General features: G+C 34.3%; 2 protein-coding genes across 6 annotated transcripts; both read left to right on the top strand.

The window, feature by feature from the left end:
* Nucleotides 1-2,138: 2,138 nt before the first annotated feature.
* Nucleotides 2,139-7,722, top strand: LOC114165938 (putative disease resistance protein At3g14460). Of its 5 annotated transcripts, none has more exons than XM_028050575.1 (4): nucleotides 2,139-6,118; nucleotides 6,393-6,466; nucleotides 6,599-6,842; nucleotides 7,334-7,722. In XM_028050575.1, exon 1 carries the CDS (start codon nucleotides 2,352-2,354, stop codon nucleotides 6,096-6,098), a length of 3,747 nt encoding a protein of 1,248 aa, XP_027906376.1. In that variant the 5' UTR covers nucleotides 2,139-2,351; the 3' UTR covers nucleotides 6,099-6,118; nucleotides 6,393-6,466; nucleotides 6,599-6,842; nucleotides 7,334-7,722. The 5 variants fall into 5 exon arrangements, with proteins under 5 accessions (XP_027906376.1, XP_027906378.1, XP_027906377.1 ...); XM_028050577.1 differs by having other exon boundaries at nucleotides 6,393-6,476; XM_028050576.1 differs by having other exon boundaries at nucleotides 6,333-6,476.
* Nucleotides 7,723-19,023: 11,301 nt separating this feature from the next.
* LOC114165460 (probable protein phosphatase 2C 74) lies at nucleotides 19,024-21,240 on the top strand. The gene is made up of 5 exons (XM_028050079.1): nucleotides 19,024-19,209; nucleotides 19,828-20,166; nucleotides 20,269-20,386; nucleotides 20,614-20,837; nucleotides 21,052-21,240. Exons 1-5 carry the CDS (start codon nucleotides 19,024-19,026, stop codon nucleotides 21,238-21,240), a joined length of 1,056 nt encoding a protein of 351 aa, XP_027905880.1.
* Nucleotides 21,241-21,838: the final 598 nt, after the last annotated feature.

Here is a 21,838-nt window from a genome sequence, read left to right as displayed (position 1 = left end):
ACCTGGTTCTGCAACATTCAACAAACATTTTCCTCCCAACTTCCATCTTCACGGCTCCTCTCTCATCTACTCCGCTCCTCTTTTTCTCACATTTTCTTGAAACTCTAATTTAACTCATCTAATATATCCTAACAGCATCACTCTATCATCAACCCGAAACCCTCACCTTCGGTTAAGATTTTGTAGATTTGAAATAAAACAATATCTAGGTGGCCATTTTTATTTCTTTGTAATTCGTGGCAACAATGGAGAGAAAAAAAAACAAAAAGAAAAAACAGCATACAAATCACGTATCTGCAACGAAATTGAGGAGAGAGAAAATTGATTGCAAAGTTTTGTGGGCCCCACACTTTAAAAGAGAAAAAAATGATTTTAAACCAACACCTCCAAAATTCAGCCTACAAGGTTCGAACCACAATCCTCGCACACACACCACATACCACAACCATTAAGCTACATGCATATTCACGATTTTGTGCGCGCTTATTATTTTATAAAACCTCGTTTTCAACAAATCATAATTAGATTAAAATTTAAAATAAAAGAACAATAACTTACATCACTTAAATAATTATTATAAATACAAAAATAACATAAATCACTCAAATAATAATTATTTCATATTTCATAATTTAATAACCTAATTAAATTAAATAAATCAACAATATTAATCAAGCCATTAATTTTTCTCATGTGTCCTCCGTTACTCTAATTTTTCCCGGGTCTTACATTGGGTAATACACACGGGGGCGGATTTATTTGCCATCTCTACTCACGCTATTGTTCAACTTATTAAGGTTATCACCGGTGATACCGTCGTCGTAGTTAGGATTTCTAGTCGAAGTTGTCGTTAGGGTTCTCTTTCATCATGACTTTTCTTTTCCGTTCTTCAGTCGTTGCTAGAATCGTCGCTCCTCCCCTTCTTCCGCTCAATAACATTGTCGTTAAATCGAAGTCTACGTTAGGGTTGCTCCCCTTCTGCCATGCGACTTCTCTTTTTCTCTTTTTCGTTCTTTCGATTTTATTTTGAATTTTGATTTCTGATTATGTTGGACTATGTTCAAGGATTTGATGTTGTAAATTAATAAATGATTCAATGCAATTACAAAATAGAGGTAATGAAAATATGAGGAAGGCAAGATTCTCTCTTTCCGCCAATGTGTTGTTGTGGGTGGGTGAATGAAGATGGATGAATGAAGATGGGCCACGAGTTGGAGTGGGTTGGTCTGTGATGTAACCCGACAGATTGGCGGATCAGACTGGTCGGATTCTTCCGGGTTGACGAGCAGAAACACATATGACTCGATATACCTTTTTTATATCGGGTTAGTGGGTTGACTCGGTTTGACACTCCTATGTAGTGACTATGGTGATCATCCCTAATGTGTATGGCATGTGAATTACATTACACTTTTGGTGTAATGTTTTAAGATCTATGATGTCTTTTCAGACTAATGAAGGTTCAATATTTGTTAGTGATAGGTGGAATTCTAAAAATGTTACATGTTCATGCCAAGTATTACTCAACTAAAGAAATATTTACAAGATTCCTTGTAGGATGAAGAAAAAATCCTATTATGAAAGTTAAGTTATCTCTACTTAAAAATGTTATATTTTAGAAAAGAACGAGTAATAACTTCCTGCTCTTTCATTTCATCTAAAAGATCTTTAGCAGCCACAATAAATAACAAAATGAAGAATAAAAAGAACCAGTTAAAGAGTATCATAAGAAAGTGAACCAAATCACTCAAGAATATCATCAAATAAATTTTTATTCATTAGAATTGACCTTTTGATTGATTATGTCTACAAGGACCGTGCTGAGCCAAGGTGATATCAAAAAGCAAATGGGCACACTATTGAATATGGTTTGCCCATACATGAGATTTAATTGCTGCCTTTCACATCGTAAACTATGACCACATTTATTACATCATTAAGCATACTTGCAACAGGCTCAATTAAATATGGCTGTGTTTCTATAATTATTTTTCCTATATACTTACAGGAAAGTAAATAAGAAAAACGCTAGGTGAAATAAATTTATATTCCTGACCCTAGTGTTTCATTTAACAAGTCTTGATTCTCAACAATTGAATTTTTAATTAATATACCTATGCTGAATTTGCAAAAGGCATCCGACCATGAACTTTGCCTTTTGAAAAGGAGAAAGCGGTAGATTTCCAACTAAGCATCTTCAATCTCAACGATCAAAATTTTTAATACATATCCCAAGGTTTATTTTGATAGCAGGTACTCTCGGAGCATAAAAAGGTAAATTGAAGAGAGTTAATTAAACCAGGCCAAATCTCCCTCATCAAGAACCAGCCCAGTTTTTTGCTGTTGAGATAATGGCATTAGCCGTAGTCGGTGGTGCGCTACTTTCTGCTTTCGTTGACGTTCTTTTCGAAAAGCTTGCCTCTCCTGAGGTTGTTAACTTGATCCGGGGAAAGAAGCCTGATAAGTTGCTCCAAAAGGTGAAGAACCAATTGATAGTTGTTAGAGTTGTGCTTGCTGATGCTGAGAAGAGACAAATCACTGACTCCACTGTCAAAGAGTGGCTCGATCTTCTCAAAGATGTTATCTATGAGGTTGATGACTTACTTGATGAAGTTTCTACTAAAGCTGCTACCCAAAAGGAGTTAAGCAATTCCTTTTCTCGCATTTTCAACAGGAAAAAGATTGTTAGTATTAGTAAGTTGGAAGAGATGGTTGAAAGGTTAGATGATATTCTAAAACAAAAGGAGAGTCTTGATTTGAAAGATATTCCTGTGGAGAGCTACCAGCAATGGAAAGCTCAACCAACATCTCTGGAAGATGGGTATGGTATGTACGGTAGAGACAAAGATAAGGAGGCCATAATGCAATTGGTGTTAGAGGATCGCACTGATGGTGAACAGGTGTCTGTGATCCCTATTGTAGGCATGGGTGGGGTTGGGAAAACCACTTTGGCCAGATCTGTGTTCAACGATGGCAAATTGAAGGAACAGATATTTGATTTAAAGGCATGGGTTTGTGTTTCTGATATATTTGATATGGTGAAGGTCACAAAAACTATGATAGAAGAAATTACCAAAAAGCCTTGTAAATTGAGTGATCTAAATGCCCTTCAACTTGACCTGATGGACAAACTGAAAGGTAAAAGATTCTTGATTGTCTTGGATGATGTTTGGATTGAGGATTTTGATAACTGGAGTAGTCTTACAAAACCATTTCTAAGCGGGATTAGAGGCAGTAAAATTCTTGTCACAACCCGCAATGAAAGTGTGGTTGTTAGAGTCCCTTTTCAAACTGTTAACGTACATCATCTAAACCAATTGTCAAATGAAGATTGTTGGTTGGTATTTGCAAACCATGCATTTCCTCTCTCAGAAGCCAATGAGAAAAGAGGAACCCTAGAAAAGATTGGGAAAGAGATTGTTAAAAAGTGTAATGGGTTGCCTTTAGCAGCACAATCGCTTGGAGGGATGTTGAGAAGAAAGCAGGCTATTAGGGATTGGATTAATGTACTTGAAAGTGAGATCTGGGAACTTCCTGAAGGTCAGTGTAAAATTATTCCAGCACTCAGAATTAGTTATCATCATCTCCCTCCACATTTAAAGCGGTGTTTTGTTTATTGCTCACTGTACCCCAAAGATTATGAATTTATAAAAGATGAACTGATCCAGCTGTGGATGGCTGAAGATATAGTAAAAGCACCCCAAAAAGGAAAGACTTTAGAAGAAGTTTGTCACGAGTATTTTGATGATTTGCTTTCGAGATCCTTTTTCCAATGTTCAAGTAGTCGGATTTGGGGTAATTGTTTCGTAATGCATGACCTCATGCATGACCTAGCGACATCCATTGGTGGGGAATTTTATTTCAGGACAGATGAATTTGGAAAAGAAACCAAAATTAGTAAAAAGACTCGTCATTTGTCTTTTACAAGGTTCAGTGATCCAGTCTCCGATATTGAAGTTTTTGACACAGTTAAATCTCCAAGAACATTCTTGCTGACCAATTATGTCTTTTCTCCATTCAACAACGAAATGGCACCACATATTATAGTGTCCATGCTTAAGTACTTGAGAGTTTTATCGTTTTGTCACTTCCAAAGTCCGTTTGCTCTGCCTGATTCAATTGGTCAATTGATCCATTTGCGTTATGTAAATCTCACTGGTACAAGTATAAAATCTTTGCCGGAGTCAGTGTGTAATTTGTACAATCTACAAACCTTGAAGTTGTCTTTTTGCTATAAGCTGACTAAGTTGCCTAGTGCCATGCAAAATCTTGTAAACTTGCGTTATCTTGAAATTCTTGATATTCCCATAAAAGAGATGCCTAAAAGGATGGGGAAACTAAATCAGTTACAGAAGTTGGACTTCTATATTGCAGGCAAGCGTGCAGAGAATAGCATCAAAGAACTGGGAGGACTTCCAAACCTCCGTGGTGCGTTTTCTATTAAGGGATTGGAGAATGTTACCAAAGGTGAAGAAGCATTGGAGGCCAGGATAAGGGATAAGAAACATATTACCCATCTATCCTTGGAATGGTCTATAGTCAATGACAATATCATCGACTTCCAAATTGAACTAGATGTACTCAGCAAGTTACAACCCCACCAAGACCTGAAATCGCTGTCAATAGATGGTTATAAAGGAACCAGATTTCCGAAATGGATGGGGAACTTTTGCTACTGCCACATGACACGTCTAAGTTTATATAATTGTAATAACTGTTGCATGCTTCCTTCAATGGGACAACTACCATCTCTCAAGTTCCTCAATATTTCAGACATGAATTCGGTGAAGACTATTGATGCAGAATTTTTTAAGATGGAAAATTGTTCGTCTGTGATACCCTTTCCCTCCCTTGAGCGTCTAGAAATTTCTGATATGCCTTGTTGGGAGGTGTGGAATTCCTTTGATTCAAAAGCTTTTCCTGTGCTTAAGTGCTTTTATATAACTGATTGCCCCAAACTAAAGGGAGCTTTGCCAAATCACCTTCCTGCTCTTCAAAATCTCAGCATTGTAAACTGCGAGCTTCTTGTCTCCTCTGTCCCAAGGGCTCCCACCCTTCGATCATTAGAGATACGCAAAAGCGACAAAGTAATGTTTCATGAGTTTCCTCTTTTGGTTGAAAGTATAGACGTAGAAGGAGGCCCAATGGTAGAGTCCATGATGGAGGCCATCACTAACATCCAACCTACTTGCCTCAAATATTTAACATTACAGAACTATTCGTCAGCCTTATTGTTTCCAGGTGATCGTCTTCCTGCATCGCTGAAAACTCTTCGTATCAGTGGTTTAACAAAAATGAAATTCCCGATGCAACACAAACACGAATTACTGGAATCACTGTCAATAAATAATAGTTGTGAATCGCTAACATCTCTTCAATTGGCTATCTTCCCAAATCTCACTTCTCTTAGAATCACAAACTGTGAAAATATGGAATCACTTTTGGTCTCTGGATCAGATTCGTTGAAGAGTTTGAACTGTGTTGAGATTGGCCACTGTCCCAACTTTGTATCATTCTTGGGAGAAGGATTGTCTGCGCCCAATTTGACTTGTTTTAGTTTTTATGATTGTGATAAGTTGAAGTCGTTGCCCGATCAGATGGGAACTCTTTTCCCAAAGATGGAATATCTTATCATATCCAACTGCCAACAAATTGAGTCATTCCCTGTAGGAGGTATGCCACCAAACTTGATAAAAGTTTCGATCAGCAATTGTGAGAAACTACTAAGCGGTAAAGCATGGGTATGCATGGACATGGTTACCTCTCTCGATGTGTGGGGACCATGTGATGGCATCAACTCCTTCCCAGAGGAGGGTTTGCTGCCTCCCTCCCTTAAGTCTCTACGTCTCTGTAACCTCTCAAGTCTGGAGACTCTGGACTGCATGGGCTTTCTCCATCTCACATCCCTACGCGAATTGTACATTGAAAATTGCAAAACGCTGGAGAATGTCGCGGGAGAAAGGCTGCCTGTCTCTCTAACAAAATTAATTATTATGGGGTGTCCCTTGCTGCAAAAACGATGCCACAAAAAGGACCGCCACATTTGGCCTAAAATCTGCCATGTCCGTGGGATAAAGATTGACGGTAGATGGATATAACGAGCAAGGATGATGAGCTGGTAATTCTCCTTCTTTCACTTACTTCATCAACCTCTAACCATCAAAAACTTCTTCTGTCTGTGTTATCTTTCTTGTCTTTCTCCTTTCAAATTTAACTTAATTAATATTGCATTCATTCAACTAGCCTTAAATTAGTTAATTGTTCAGTTTCATACTTGACTGGAATTGCAAGTGTAATGGAAACCTAACATTTTGTATTTATGTTATTTACAGTGAGCATTCATGTCATTTTCGATTAAACGTAGTCACTGAACAGTTTTTATGTGTGGTCAGTGCCAAGATTCTGCTAAGTATTGTGGTGAATTTGGAAGACAGATGATGATTCCACTGAAATTTCATTTAGAAGGGTAAATTGAAGTAATGTTATCCATTCATGTTTTCTAAACACAAGTTTATAATTGTTTTATATAAAATAAATCAAACAGCTGATTGAGGTCAAAATTAAATTCATGACTAGAAAGGTGGTATTTGTTTTTCAGACATGCTGGATTGGCTTGGAGAAACTGCACCGGTCCATGGGTTTAAATTCAACTTTGAATAAGATCCCAACAGCTTGAATTTTAGTTGGAAGGTTTTTCATGGTGTACAAGGTTGCGGATGAAAGCTATACAAACCAAAAGGTTTACCTCTTATTATTGATTTTGCAGTCAGCCATGTCAAATGCCCTGCTAGACACATCTGAAGTTCGTTTGTAGGAAATTGTAATATACTGCCCTCTAGCAGGTCAGCACCTTTGGATTGAGTTCTTGAAAGTAAATTCTATCTTTAGTGCCAATTCAAATGAGACATATTTATGGAAGTCAAATAAATTTTGAAATGAAACTGCACTACAATAGTTCAAGCTCAGTTTAATCATGGCCATGAATTTCTTTTCTTTTCATACTTTTGAAACGTCATAAATTCATAATATTCTCATATATATGGAATGTGTTCATCCTACTTCAATTGAGACATACGTGAACTGCTCTGCTGGTTTAACCCATTTTTTTCATAGTTGAATTCAATCTAGCTACTGCAATAAAACAGGTCAAACCTGTATATTCTGTCATCACAATTTATTGTTACGAGCTTCTCTTGTCATCTCTAAAATTTACTTCATTTGCGTTACAATCACATGGTAGAGATGCTGCACACACAGCATAAGCTTTGCGGAAAATTGTATCAGTAGATGCATTGTCATGCAAATAATATATTACAAAAAATATTACTTTCAGGAAAACTTGAAGTAAAAGCTCATATTTTCATGTGCGCAAAGTTGAGGTTCATGGCCAAGTGGTGGAGGAACTGAGGGCAAGGTCTGAAATGGAAGAGTGCGTCAAATATCTTATATGGGAAAAGGGGAAAAAGGAAATAACTCAGTAGAATAAGATTGATCCTTTACATTAGACTCAGCTTTTTGATGCTTAATATCGAAGTGGAGGGGTGGTTTCATCAGAGCTCATCATGAAGTTCATCGAAGAACAAACATTAAACTTCACTGTGAATCCATACGTATATATCATAAGGATTGTATTAAAGGAAGTCATTGTAATTTGAAAAACTTGGTACAAAAATAGACTAAAATTTCTCACATTCTTTTATCCTCCCTCAACTCATTTCCTGCCCCGAAGAATTATATGCAAATTTTATGTTTTCTTATTGCAACTGAATTCGATGTTGTATTTGAAAATGCAAAGTTGTATTTGACTTCATGTTTGAATTTTGTTTTTCAATTCTAAGAAGGATAAAGATGTTGATGATTTATTGTCTCGACATTGTGATCACATAAAAAAACTCTCTTTAGATTTTTTCTTTTGTTGTGAGAGTGATTCAAGGAATTAGATTAGGTTGGCCAATTCCTTATGGAATTTCACTACATCAAAATTTGGCATCTTATTAAGGGTTGGAATCATGTTATATTTCAAGTTTTAGATTCAGTAGAAATAAGAAAAAATAACAAGATTTCTTCATCATTCATTTGTTTCAAATCTCCGTATGTTTTTTAAGATTTTGAATCGAAAAAGGTGTCAAAATTTCTTAATTAATTTTTTTCATCACTCATATCTCCCAAATCTCTCAATGTCCCTCGAAGCACATTTTTTCTTTCATTCATGCATGAAGGAATCTCTTGGATGCATACTCAATTTGTTGTACTCAAATCAGACCCTTTAAGAGTTTTATTTAAGCCCTTTACTCTTCCCATTGTGTTTGTGTGCTACTACACTCATAATTTCTTTGCTTCCTTACTTTTTTTGTTTTGATTATTGTTCACAGCTCGTGCACATTTTTTAACATCTGCTTGATAATACTAGAGGTTTCAACTTTCAAGTAGGAAAAAGCAAATATCAAACTTCCAATTGGCTATGAAAATATTTTTATAAATTTTTCATATTGGAAGATAGATAAGATAATTCAATTTTCATAATTTAACATTATTTTTTTCTTTGACAACAACAGACACAAGTTCTAGGTTTTACGTTTAAAGGATAAATTTGTTATAGAACGTTTTCTAATGACTATTACAAAATTCTCACACTGTTTATTTATGGTATACAAGCATCGTCTGTTTGCATGTTCAGGGTCAGTTAGCTAATTGTTGATTTTGTATTAATCTCTCTGCCATTCAAGAGTGATGACAATCCTGGTTTTTCCAATTTTTTGTTCTCATCATGTGTGTCACTTTATGTATGTTTCTGCCATACATAAGACTTCTAACTTTGATTTTATAAGAAATTTTAAATATCCATTTGTATCTAATTTGATTGTCTCTTGAGGTATTTATCTTAATCTAATCTAGTAATTATTGTATAGTCTAACCCTATTATAATCTTTTTCAGATTTCACTTGGCATTTAGAGAAGTTTTAAAAATTCAATTACGTGTCACATGTTGAAATTGATTGGTACTGTGCATAGATATGTAGTATTAGACCATGGAATGCATTCTACCTTCAACATAGGACAACTCATTTCCACTTTCAGTCTGAGCTAAATCGCTCGACCTTTGATCTAATGAATTCATCTCAATTTTCACCTTAAGTCAACTTGTCTTGACCTTTAGTTCGGACAAACCCATTTCAACCTTCAACAAAGGCTCTAGTTGGAAAAGTAGGAAAAGTGGCATTGGTTCCCAGCCTTGGGAACCCACAGATTTCTAGTGTCTAGCAGTACGAAATGGACACTCGATGTCACCAAGTCACTGGCCTAGCGTTTGGCAATACTATAATGGCACTCGGTAGTATATTAGAAACAGCAATTTGGGGAAAAATTGATCATGTGCAAGTGACTAATTGGGACCTTTCCTTTAGTGTTGTTGATTCCAAATGGTTTTAGAGAGTTCAAAACTGATACCCAATCACTCAAAGCACATATTCAAAATTTTCCTTAAATCTAGAATAAACACAAATCGAATATCAAACAGTTCAATATATAACTCATCAATTCAACACACCATATCACAATTAACTACCAAGATGATTAATTCACACCAAAATCAAAATTCAATATAAACCTAGCTTCTCTTACTTGACAAAGTGGCTCCACAAGCCCTAACAACTCTAAGAACGCCAAAATGCTTCAACTCCACAAGATGTTCTATCGACACATACAAACATCACAAGAACCATAAAGACATACCGTTACTAATCAGCAAAGACTCGAATAAAAGATGAAAATCTCACATGCAACATAAACAAAAGAAGACCAAGAAAAAATGACTGAAACTTAACTTACGTGGATGGAGAAACTGATCAATCCAAATTGGAGAAACTCCTACGGTCTCAAATCTTGAATCAAGCGAACAATAATGATTGAGAACTCTGAGAGAGAAGTCAGAAAACTCTAGAAAAGTGATTTATAGAGAGATTGTGTGTTTTAAAATAATGAAACTTTTTTATAACAAAATTAAATTATTTACACTAAAATTTTTTAACATTAAAATGATTGAATCTCAGCAAATCCGAGATTTGACATGATATTTAAGATGATTTTATCATTTTTATTTTTTATTATTATTAATTTTTTTTTAAAAAAGAATTAAAGGCCTATGAAAGAGTGTTTTGATTATCAAGCAAGTCCGAGACTTGACATGACATTCAATACTTATATAAAAGAAAGATATAGTTTTTTTTTATTATCTTTTATTTTTAGAAAGAATTAAAACCTATGAAGGAAACCTTTTTATTTATCAAGATAAAAATAAAGGGAAAGAAGTTGAACACTTCAATGACAAATCAAAAATCATCTAACCTGAGAACCCGAAACACATTTAATCATACAACAGTTCAAACGATCATATATTTGATATTATAAGAGAATCATGAAAAGCATTAGGAGCAAATGGAATTTACCTTAATGTGACCACCTTTTGCGTGTGCTCTACTAATAAAAGGATAGGGGTTTTTCGAATTTGTTCTTTCTGTTGCATTAGAGAAAATTTGTGCTTATATAGGCCCATTGGGGTACCATTGAGATCCTAGTATTTAATTATAATAAAATATATGGGGAAGGAATTAATCTTATTAAATCGTTGCATAATATCCACGGTAATTATTAACGAAATATTGCCTGTAATGACAAGAATCACATTTTCTGTCACATAAAGATTATGGTCAAATCCTAACATATAATTCATATAATTGATTCTAATTATTACCAGGAATATTTTCTTCTAAATATTAAAATCTTACCATTCTCTAAAAGCATTATTATCGGGAATATTTGCTTCTAATTACAACAATACCTTTCCGGTGTAAATGCAAGATATTTATTCAAATTATTATAAAAAAATATTGCTCCTAATATTATACACTTCTCTAAAAACAAAAATTATGAAACGTCATTTTCTGACATGTCATGTAAAGAGTGTCAATAACAAACCGTGGGGGTAAAAATATCTAAAACATTTGGGCTCATGAAAAGAGTGTGATAATTAAAAATAAATTAGATTCTCCTTCTCTTTTTTTCTTCTTCTTTTTTCCCCATGGTAGAATTAAAGTTTAAAAACTTACCATCAATCAAAACATTTTTTTATTTTATTTTATTATTTTATTATTATTATTATTATTATTATATTCTATATTATTATTATTATTATTATTATTTTAACCAAACAAAAACATTTACCCGGACGAAATTGGGTGTTGACAACAGCCCCTCTTTACTTAGATTTGACTAGATAATGTGAAAGTGAAATTTTCATATTATCATAGTAAAAGATAAGTAAAGATAAAAACACTCATTTTGTTCGGGTTTCAAAAATGAAAAAAAGAGAACTCGACCATTGCCTCGCAGAGGGCCGATATAACCAAAGGAAAACATGGACTCGACCATTGCCTCTTAGAGGGCCGAGATACCAAAAGAAAACCTGGGCTCGACCATTGCCTCGCTGAGGGACGATATACCAAAAGAAAACTTGGGCTCGACCATTGCCTCGTAGAGGGTCGAAATACCAAAAGAAACCTGGGCTCGACCATTGCCTCACAGAGGGTCGAGATACCAAAAGAAAACTTGGGCTCGACCATTGCCTCACAGAGGGTCGAGATACCAAAAGAAAACCTAGGCTCGACCATTGCCTCGCAGAGGGCCGAGACACCAAAAAAAAATTTGGGCTCGACCATTGCCTCGCAGAGGGCCGAGATACCAAAAGAAAACCTAGGCTCGACCATTGCATCGTAGAGGGCCGAGATACCAAAAGAAAACCTGGGCTCGACCATTGCCTCGTAGAGGCCCGAGATACCAAAAGAAAACATGGGCTCGACCATTGCCTCGCAGAAGGCTGAGATATCAAAAGAAAACCTTAGCTCGACCATTGCCTCGCAGAGGGCCGGGATACCAAAAGAAAACCTAGGCTCGACCATTGCCTCGCAGAGGGCCGAGATACCAAAAGAAAACCTGGGCTCGACCATTGCCTCGTAGAGGGCCGAGATACCAAAAGAAAATTTGGGCTCGACCATTGCCTCGTAGAGGGCCGAGATACCAAAAGAAAATCTGGGCTCGACCATTGCCTCGCAGAGGGTCGAGATACCAAAAGAAAACTTAGGCTCTCTCATTGCCTCGTAGAGGGCCGAGATACCAAAAGAAAACCTGGGCTCGATCATTGCCTCGTAGAGGGCTGAGATACCAAAAGAAAATCTGGGCTCGACCATTGCCTCGCAGAGAGCCGAGATACCAAAGAAAACCTAGGCTCGACCATTGCCTCGCAGAGGGTCGAGATACCAAAAGAAACCTAAACTCGACCATTACCTCGTAGAGGGCCGATATTGAAATGAAAGTTTGTAACCATTTTGTGAAGGGTTCTAATATGAAATCAACGTGTGAAATTCGAAATGAATTTTCTGATAAACAAAACTCATGAATGAAAAAGACTCATTTTTGTTCTTGATAGATTATATGAACACTGTATGCTAGAACTCTAAATGGGAAAAAAAATGAAACCCACAAAGTTGCCCCAGGTTAGAAACATGAAGAACAAGATATGACTCAGATGGATTGGTTTGGGAATCTTGTTTAACGTAAAAAAAACGTGTATAAAAATTGATGGCAATGTGAATACTTTGACTAGCACAAAAACAAGGTAAGACTAGGTTTAAGGGCTAGACAAAGCCCGGCTTGAGAGATATGCAAAACTGAACTTGGAGGTCAGATAAACTAGGCTTAAGGGGCTGGTGCGAAACTAGGCTTGAGGGCTAGACAAAGCTAGGCTTAGGGCCAATGTGAAACTGGGCTTGGGCTAGATAAACTAGGCTTGCGTGCTAGATATAGCTAGGTTTAGGGGCCAGTGCAAAACTGGGCTTGGGGGCTAGACAAAGCTAGGCTTAGGCTAGATAAATTGGGCTTTAGGGCTAGACAAAGCTAGGCTTAGGGGCCAATGTGAAAATGAGCTTGGGCTAGATAAACTACGCTTAGGGGCTAGACAAAGCTAGGCTTAGGAGCCAGTGCAAAACTGGGCTTGGGCCAGATAAATTGCGCTTAGGGGCTAGAGAAAGTTAAGCTTAGGGGCCAGTGCGAAATTGGGCTTGGGCCAGATAAATTGGGCTTAGGGGCTAGACAAAGCTAGGCTTAGGTGCTAGTGCGAAATTGGGCTTAGGCCAGATAAACTAGGCTTGGGGGCTAGACAAAGCTAAGCTTAGGGCTAGTGCGAAATTAGGCTTAGGCCAGATAAACTGGGCTTAGGGGCTAGACAAATTTAGGCTTAGGGGCCAGTGCGAAACTGGACTTGGGCCAGATAAACAGGGCTTGGAGGCTAGACAATGTTAGGCTTAGGGGCCAGTGCGAAACTGGGCTTGGGGCCAGACAAAGCTGGGCTTGAGGTGGCTAGATAAAATTGGGCTTGAGGGGCCAGTGCGAAACTAGGCCTTGGCCAGACTAATTTGGGCTTGAGGATATATGAATGAAGAGGACCATCAATTCGAGAAACATCAAAGAACCAAATTTTGTATCTTTTTCATTTTCTTCGTTTTGAAACAAAAGGATTCGACAACCATTCATGTGAATGAAGAGGGTTTCGGTCCCAAAAGTGACAAGAATTTTTCATTTCATGAAAAAGAACTATGATGTATGTACATGATGCATGATGATTAAGACATGTTATGAATTTTTCTTTTCGAGCATTTAGATGATTTATGCATGCATGAATATGCTAACATAGTATGATATGTGCATGAATATATGCTAACATAATATGATACGTGCATGAATATGCTAATATTATATATGCATGAATATGTTGGCATGTTTGTGACTTTTTTTTTTGAACCAAATACTACATAGAACCTAATTTTGCTAACACATGTTTGGATATTTTTTTGTTTGATAACTGATGTCATGTGTGTGAATGCATGCAGATGCTAACATATGTTATGAATTTTCTTTTTATGAGTGCATGAATATGTTGATGCTTATTATGACTTTCTTTTTCTAACATTTACATGATATATGCATAAAAATGTTGATGCATACTATGTATTTTTTTTAACATTGATTATGATGTGCGACAATGTTGTTATGTTTATTTTGAGCATGATAACGTTGGCATGACCTATGAATTTTCTTTTTGAACACTAACAATGTTAGTGTATGATGCACATGTTATGATTTTTTTTACATGAACAAAGTTGAAACTTTGATGATTAATGTATGAATGCATGATGAAAGTTCCTTTGTTTGTTAATTTTTTGTTTTCACAAAAATGAATGATGTATGTATGATGAATCTATCCGTGGAACATGCCTTCGTGTATTTTTTCACCTTTTACATTTTGTGAAACGTATTTCAATTGATCCCCAACTTGTTACTTTTAGATTTATGGAATCCTTTTGTTTTGATTTTTTCTTTGAAAAATATTCTTTGGTCTAATCAGTTTATTGAGAAACTCTTTTTTTTTGTATCATTGCTTTTTGAACACTATTTAACTGACATAAATGAAATTGCCAAAGGTCTTGGAAGGGATTAGATGAGGTAATTGACTAAGGAGTTGTCCCAATTTGATAGTTAAGAGTTAACTTCAAGACATGAGGTGTGTTTGGGCTTGTCCCAGTTATTGATGAAAAAAGATGGTGACTTCAAAATTTACCCCAATTTGAGGGTATAGATTGGTCTCAGGGTATAAAATGTGTTTGAACTTGCCCCAATTGTTGATAGCATGAGAAAATTGAAAATAATGGGAGACTTCATACTAGTTGTCCCAATGTAAACCTGACAATCAAAGTCAATAATTGCCCAAATTCAAGATATCGACTATAATGTATGAACAACAAGTGAAACGTCTCCCCAATTTATTTCAATGTGAGAATAATGAGTAATGGTAGGAGAAAGATAGATCAAAGTTTAGGCTCAAAGTAGAAAATATGATAGGAAATGCACAAAGCATGAAAGAATGAGAAGGCATGACCTTGATTTAATTTGACTACTCGTGTTGATTTTGATCTCTTTGGAAACATGTTAAACAAAAATAAATTGCCCAAGTGCTTGAAAGCAAATCTTTGAACACTTTTTCAATCTTTTTTTTTTTTACAATCCTCTTAACATGACAAAATATTTTTCTCTAAATTAAAGCTTTCGAAAAACAACAACCAATCATTGATTTGTGTGGACTTTATTAGGCTTGTATTGTGGCCAAGGTTAAGGGATATAAAAAAAATGGATAGTGAAGGCTCAAAATAAATGGTATAAAGCTTATTTAAAACAAGGGTCTTTATCTAATGTTGCACCTAAAATTCATTTGACTACCTTTGTTCATCACTTTTTTCACTTTTTCCAACTCTTGTTTCTTTTTCTTCTTTTTTTGCATAAACAATTTTTTTTTGTCTTTCCAAATTTTTTTATTTTTTATTGGTGAATTACAAGTCAAATGAAATAGATGCAAATATTATGTTAACTTCAATGGGAAGGTGACCCTTGTTCAGGGTAATTAGAAAGAATTTTGATTTTTTTATAGGCTCAAAATAGGTAACAAAGGAAGATCATTTTTTTCTTGATAAAGAAATATGGCCACACATCATTTCAACTCATGATTTTTTTAATTTCAAAAGCTTTAATTTCAAAAGGAAAACAAAAATCAATCACATTAGAGGTTGCCCTTACTTTTTTTGTATTATTTTCTTTTTTTTTTTTTGTCTTACTTTTTGCCTAGACCGCTCTTTTGGCTTTTCAGTCTAACAGACTTTTCTTCATTTTTCCTTTTTTTTTTGTTCAAAGACTTACTTCAATTTTAATTCATTTTAAGGCACATGCCCCTTTATGATGATCCTCCATGGAATATAAAGAAAAAGTTTATTGGAGAAAGGTGATGGGAAATGGGATGGGAAAGGAAGTGAATTTTAGCAATTCCATGTACACAAATTAGAACAAAGTTTCAAAAGCATGCCATTTTTCATAAAAATTATCCATTTATTCAACAAACTGATTTGACAAAAGAACAATTTATTTTCTTTTATTTTTTTCACTTTTCGCAGGATTTCATGAATTTAAAAAAATTAGGAAACAATTAAAATTTAAAATTATTGTAGTGCAACGTTTTTCAAGATATGTTGATGCATGTTATGTGTTATGCAAAGTGACATGAAAATGCAAGATGCTACAAATTTGGAAACTACCTATACACATGCATGTGAGTGTATGTATGGTATGTACTATGCAAGGTGGCATGAAAAATCAATGAGATGAATATTATGCATTATACATTGTGACATGAATACAAAGTGAATCCATGCTACGTGTCAAGTGAATGTAAAAATGTTATTTACCTTAAAACTATGTGCATGGAATCATGCATGAATGAAAACAAAATGTGGATGTAATGCATGTATGCGCCTCGAGAGGCCCTTATTTATACGTTGATGCAAATATGACACAATTAAAAATTAACTACTTAATTTTATATATAAAAAAGAGAATATTAAAAAAAATGCACACTCCCTTTGTGTCCTAGAAGGTGTATAAAAAATCTATTTTCTGGTCTATGGGCTTTTATATGATTCTTCCAAGGATAGCTCTAAATTATCTCACAGGTCTCTAGAGTTGAAGTCAACCTCAAGACATAATCCACAATGATAGGCGACCTAACAGATGTGGCATGTCAAGAGGAAGCAAACTCTTGATGAAGTCTTCTCAATAGTCAAGTAGATTCGAGATCTAGCATAACAATCGTTGGACCTCCACTCCTTACGGCTAACTCAGGTCCGGGTATAGGACCCCAATATTAAAATGAATGCACTAGCCTAGCATGTGTAGTGTGTGAAGGGAGTAACCTAAGACTACCCAAACCCACACATACAAAATAACCAGAAAATTCCCAGAGAGATATAACAATTGTCTTCTACCCTAGGGTTCAATAATTTTAACAATATAATCATATGAGGACATTAAAGAGTAAACATGGCATCAAGACCGATAAAGATAGATAAATATACATGAAATAAAACAAAAGACAAGGGGAAAACAAATATATAAAAAACATATATTTTGCACATTCAACTAATATGATCGACTCTCAAAAATGTCCCCAGTGTAGTCGTCATTTGTCGCAACCTAGATCGCGGCGGGACGACAAAAATGATTTAAAAAAGGTACAGAGGAGTCGCTACCATAGTTTATTATGGAAAACTATAGAAAAACCTTAAAAAAGAATGGTCTTTGAAACCAAATTTGGATTCGGGAGTCGGTTACGTGTGGGGAAGGTATTAGCACCCCACAACGTCCGTCTTAAGACGGTTCCTTCTTTAATTAAGTGTGCAAGATTGAATTTGATGTTTAAAATATTTGTTATTCCCCAAAAAATCAAACAAAATAAAAATACCTACAAAAATATTAAAGATTAAAACAAAATTATTTTTTTATATTTTTGGCCCGACGAGGATTGTACTTCGCTCCTACGTATTTCCATTTGGAAAATCAGGGATAATGTAGTTCTTTGTAAAAAATGTGTTGTTTGATATTACTATTTTGTTTTTTTTAATTTTCTAGATTTTTATGTATATGTATATTTTATTAATATCAAGAGAACCCGAGATTCTACATGATAAAGATTTAGTTATCAAACAAATCCGAGATTTGACATGATATTTAAGATGATTTTATAATTTTTAAATTTTATTATTATTAATTTTTTTAAAAAAGAATTAAAGGTCTATGAAAGAGTGTTTTGATTATCAAACAAGTCCGAGACTTAAATATGACATTCGATACTTATATAAAAGAAAGATATTATTTTTTTATTTTTTATTTATTATTATCTTTTATTTTTAGAGAGAATTAAAACCTATGAAGGAAACCTTTTTATTTATTATTATCTTTTATTAACTTTATTTTATAATATTTAATAATTTATTATTTTAAAATACTAGTTTATACTTGCTTGTTAACTTTATAAAATAATATGACATATCTCATAAGTTTATATTTTTTAAACGTTTATAATTAATATAATTTTGATAAATAATGTATTTCAAATTTTAAATATTTAAATTAAAGTTATATTTATTATTGTTATTAATATGTGCATTAGATTAAAATATTTGTAATTAAAATTGTCAATCAAAACTTTAAAGTTAATATTTTTAATTTATTATGCTATTAATATTTATTTGAACAACAAATTGGCTTCTATATTAAAATAATATTAATTATTAATGAAAATACAATATATGCTTTTCAGTTCAGCACAATATATGTATACTCTGTTTCTGGCAGAAAAGAATAAACACTTTAGTCAACTCTTCGTAAATAGTTCATTTATACTAATTTTAATTAATTAAAAATTATTATAAATAACTTCTATAAATAATTAATTTTTAAAAATATCATAATTTTTTTAACTTTTGAGAACAGTTTGAGTTGAATTATAATATTTTTTATAAAAAAAAAAAAGAAGCATGATTCCTATAGTAAATATTATTAAACTGGGCAGAAAAGTTATTTCACATAGCACAAAAATTAAAAAACTATTTTCTCCGTTATAAAAAATAAAATAAAATATGCATCACAGGGGTTAACTTACTACTTGTAACTTGTAAAACAAAGAAAACATTTTCTTTTTGGTTACTTGTCAATACGGATTATTTTGTACCCTTACTCACAAAACAACTAATATAGTTGTCAAATTAGCTTTCAATTCCATATTATCCACAAATAAAGACAATACAGTGGATAGATTAGGATGATATTGATCTAAATTAGAATTGAGCCAGTTCAAGTACTCAACTCATAATCCTAATTAAGTTCGTTGCGACAACTTAATACAAAAATTAACAGACTAAACCACTACGGATAAAAGGCAAAAAACACCAATATTTTTCCTCATTCGAATTCAAGGTCCAATCATCCTTTGTTCTAATGAAAACAAAAACAACCTTCCTTGAATGCAATTTTCCTTCACTTGTTTTCTCTGAAAATCTGTGGCAATTGTTCTTCTGCATTTGAGATGTCATCATGGGAACTTGTTGCAGCCATGTTTCAGTACATGATATGGAATCTTCATGCAAGCCTAACCATAATGATGGTGCATGTGAACATGATGGGGACCGTATCATGTCAAGAGGGTCCTCTGAGTTTGTATCAATGTACAGCAAAAAGGGTTCAAAAGGAGTTAATCAAGATGCATTCACTGTGTGGAAGGTAAGATTCTTGATGTATATGTTCGCAATTTGGCTTCATTTTCTATTTCCCTTTCAATCAATCTTCCTGGAATTGCTTTCCTTAAAGTCTTCAAGGTTTGAAATTACGTTTTAGAAGGTGAAATTGCAGATATAAAATTAAGAGTTAAATATATTTTGTCTCTTAACTTCTACTGAAAATTTAAATTAGTAATTTTTTGAAACTTTGGATCAATTTAGTCTCCTATTTTTATAATCGTGTAGATTTAGTCATTTGAACTAAATTTTGGTAAGTTTATCTTACTTTTCAAATGTGTTTTTCAGTTAATATTGAAATGGAAATGTGTCAAATAGTGTAAACAACTCATATATTGTGAGCTATCATGAAATAAGATTGAATCGTCAAATAATCTTAACAAAATTTGATTAAAATGGTTAAATCTACACATTTTTTAAGTTTAGAAACTAAATTAGACCGAAGTTTCAAAAGGGACTAATTCAATTTTCACCGAAAGTTAAGGCATTAAAAACATATTTAACCCAAAAATTAACTTATCATGGTTTTAAATCATTAAAACATAATGGTTCTTAGCGAATGAATTCATGTCTTAGATTAATGTTTACTATGATACGTTATCAGGACTTCACTAAAACGAAGGACATGATCTTTTGTGGGGTGTTTGATGGTCATGGCCCTCTGGGGCACAGGTTTTCACAGTCTATACGTGACAAACTACCCTCAAAACTCTCAGAATCAATCAAACAGTCACAACAAAAGGTGATCAAACACAATGATACTAATGCTACAGATGGAAGTAGTGATAGTAATGTCCATGTTGAGGATAACCAAAACATGTCCTTTGCTTCATGGGAGGGAAGTTTTAAGACGTGCTTCACTGAAATGGATGAAGACCTTGCTACGAACATAGACCCTACAGGGTTAGCTGGAGGTAGCACTGCTGTAACTGTTATCAAACAGGTACAATTAAACCTTCTGAATTTCATTATCTCCTTGTTTTCAATGTGGCCTTTTTGCAAGAATGTTATAATTAACCACATTCTTTCACCCCTTTAAATTCAGGGTGACCAATTAATTATTGGCAATTTGGGGGATTCACGTGCAGTTCTTTGCAGAAGAGCAGATGACAACAATCTTGTTCCTGTTCAACTTACTGTTGACTTGACCCCAGATATTCCAAGTTTGTCTTTGTTTGTATTAACTGTTAGTCTAAGTTTTCTGATCTTAAAATTTGGTTAAACGGTTTAGTTAAACGCATATTCATTGAAAACTTATCAAATCAAATGAGAGTTTATTCATAACTTGATTGTAAAACTTAGTGAAATAAGATAAAACAACTTATTTTTACAAGACATTCTTCCTAATTTCCCATTGTCTAACTTACTTTTCTTCTTCAATGTCACTCAGGTGAAGCTTTAAGAATCATTAACTGCGGAGGTAAAATATTTTCTATAAAAGAAGAACCAAGAGTAAATAGACTATGGAGGCCAAATGGGGATCGCCCTGGACTGGCTATGGCAAGAGCCTTCGGAGATTTTTGCCTAAAAGAATATGGTCTCATCTCAGTTCCTGATGTGTCATACAGAAAACTTACAGAGCAGGATGAGTTTGTGGTTTTGGCTTCTGATGGGGTAAGCAATTTCATATTAAAATCTCTATCTTACAAAACTGACTTATAAAGTTTGTACCCACTTATATATACCTTGAAATAACCTTATTTATGGCAAACGTGAACTTCCAACAAAACATTTGATCAAATAGGGCTTTCAAACAATAAGCAACAACCAATTATTATTCCCCATATTTATCTCAATCAAAAGGGTCTAAATTTTCTTTCTTTTACAGGTATGGGATGTGCTAACAAACAGTGAAGTAATAGACATAGTTGCTTCAGCACCAAAAAGGTCCATGGCGGCTAAATTGTTAGTGGACCATGCAGTTAAAGTTTGGAGACGTAAGTATAAATCCATGGTTGATGATTGTACTGCTATATGCTTGTTCCTGAAGGATCAAACTGTTCTAACCCAACCCTGACACAATGTGAGTGGGAACAACAACATCCCTTTGAAGCACCTGCAATGGCCATGATCTAGAGATGTGAATACTGAATGTAACGAAGTGTAAGTCGCAAGAGTAGTTTTAGAATCAAAAGGGAGGTTTTGAAGCTCTTGTAGGGTTATCTAGATTCAATTTTGAATCATGATATGCGTTACAAAATTGATTTTAGTTGAATCAATTCGTTGACAGATAAGTTACAATCAGTTGTTTCTCTGTAAATTTTTTATTTTTAAATTGATTTTGGAAACCAAACATACACTTATTCTTTATTGGAAAATCAATTATATGCAACTCTGACACGAAAGCAAACATGCACTACGGGGTTGAAGTTGTGGGAGGGACCAGAGCACTTACAAGGTACCAATAGGATAGCCAGAAGGTTTTGTTTGGACATAGAACCAGAAGAAAGCAATTGTTTCAGCCTTCTATTCTGGTTTGATTTCATGTAATACAAGACTTTTCTTTTATCAGCCTAGTACGATGAACTTTTAACAAATTGTAACACTTTTTTCTGGCTTGAATACTACAAAGTTCAGTGAAGAACTATGCGTACCTACTTTTCTATTTATGTTCA

The sequence above is a fragment of the Vigna unguiculata genome, chromosome 10 (assembly GCF_004118075.2).
Source record: "Vigna unguiculata cultivar IT97K-499-35 chromosome 10, ASM411807v1, whole genome shotgun sequence".
Classification (NCBI taxonomy): Eukaryota; Viridiplantae; Streptophyta; class Magnoliopsida; order Fabales; family Fabaceae; genus Vigna; species Vigna unguiculata.
Note: the sequence above shows the minus strand (reverse complement) of the source record. Positions and strands in the feature narration are given on the sequence as shown.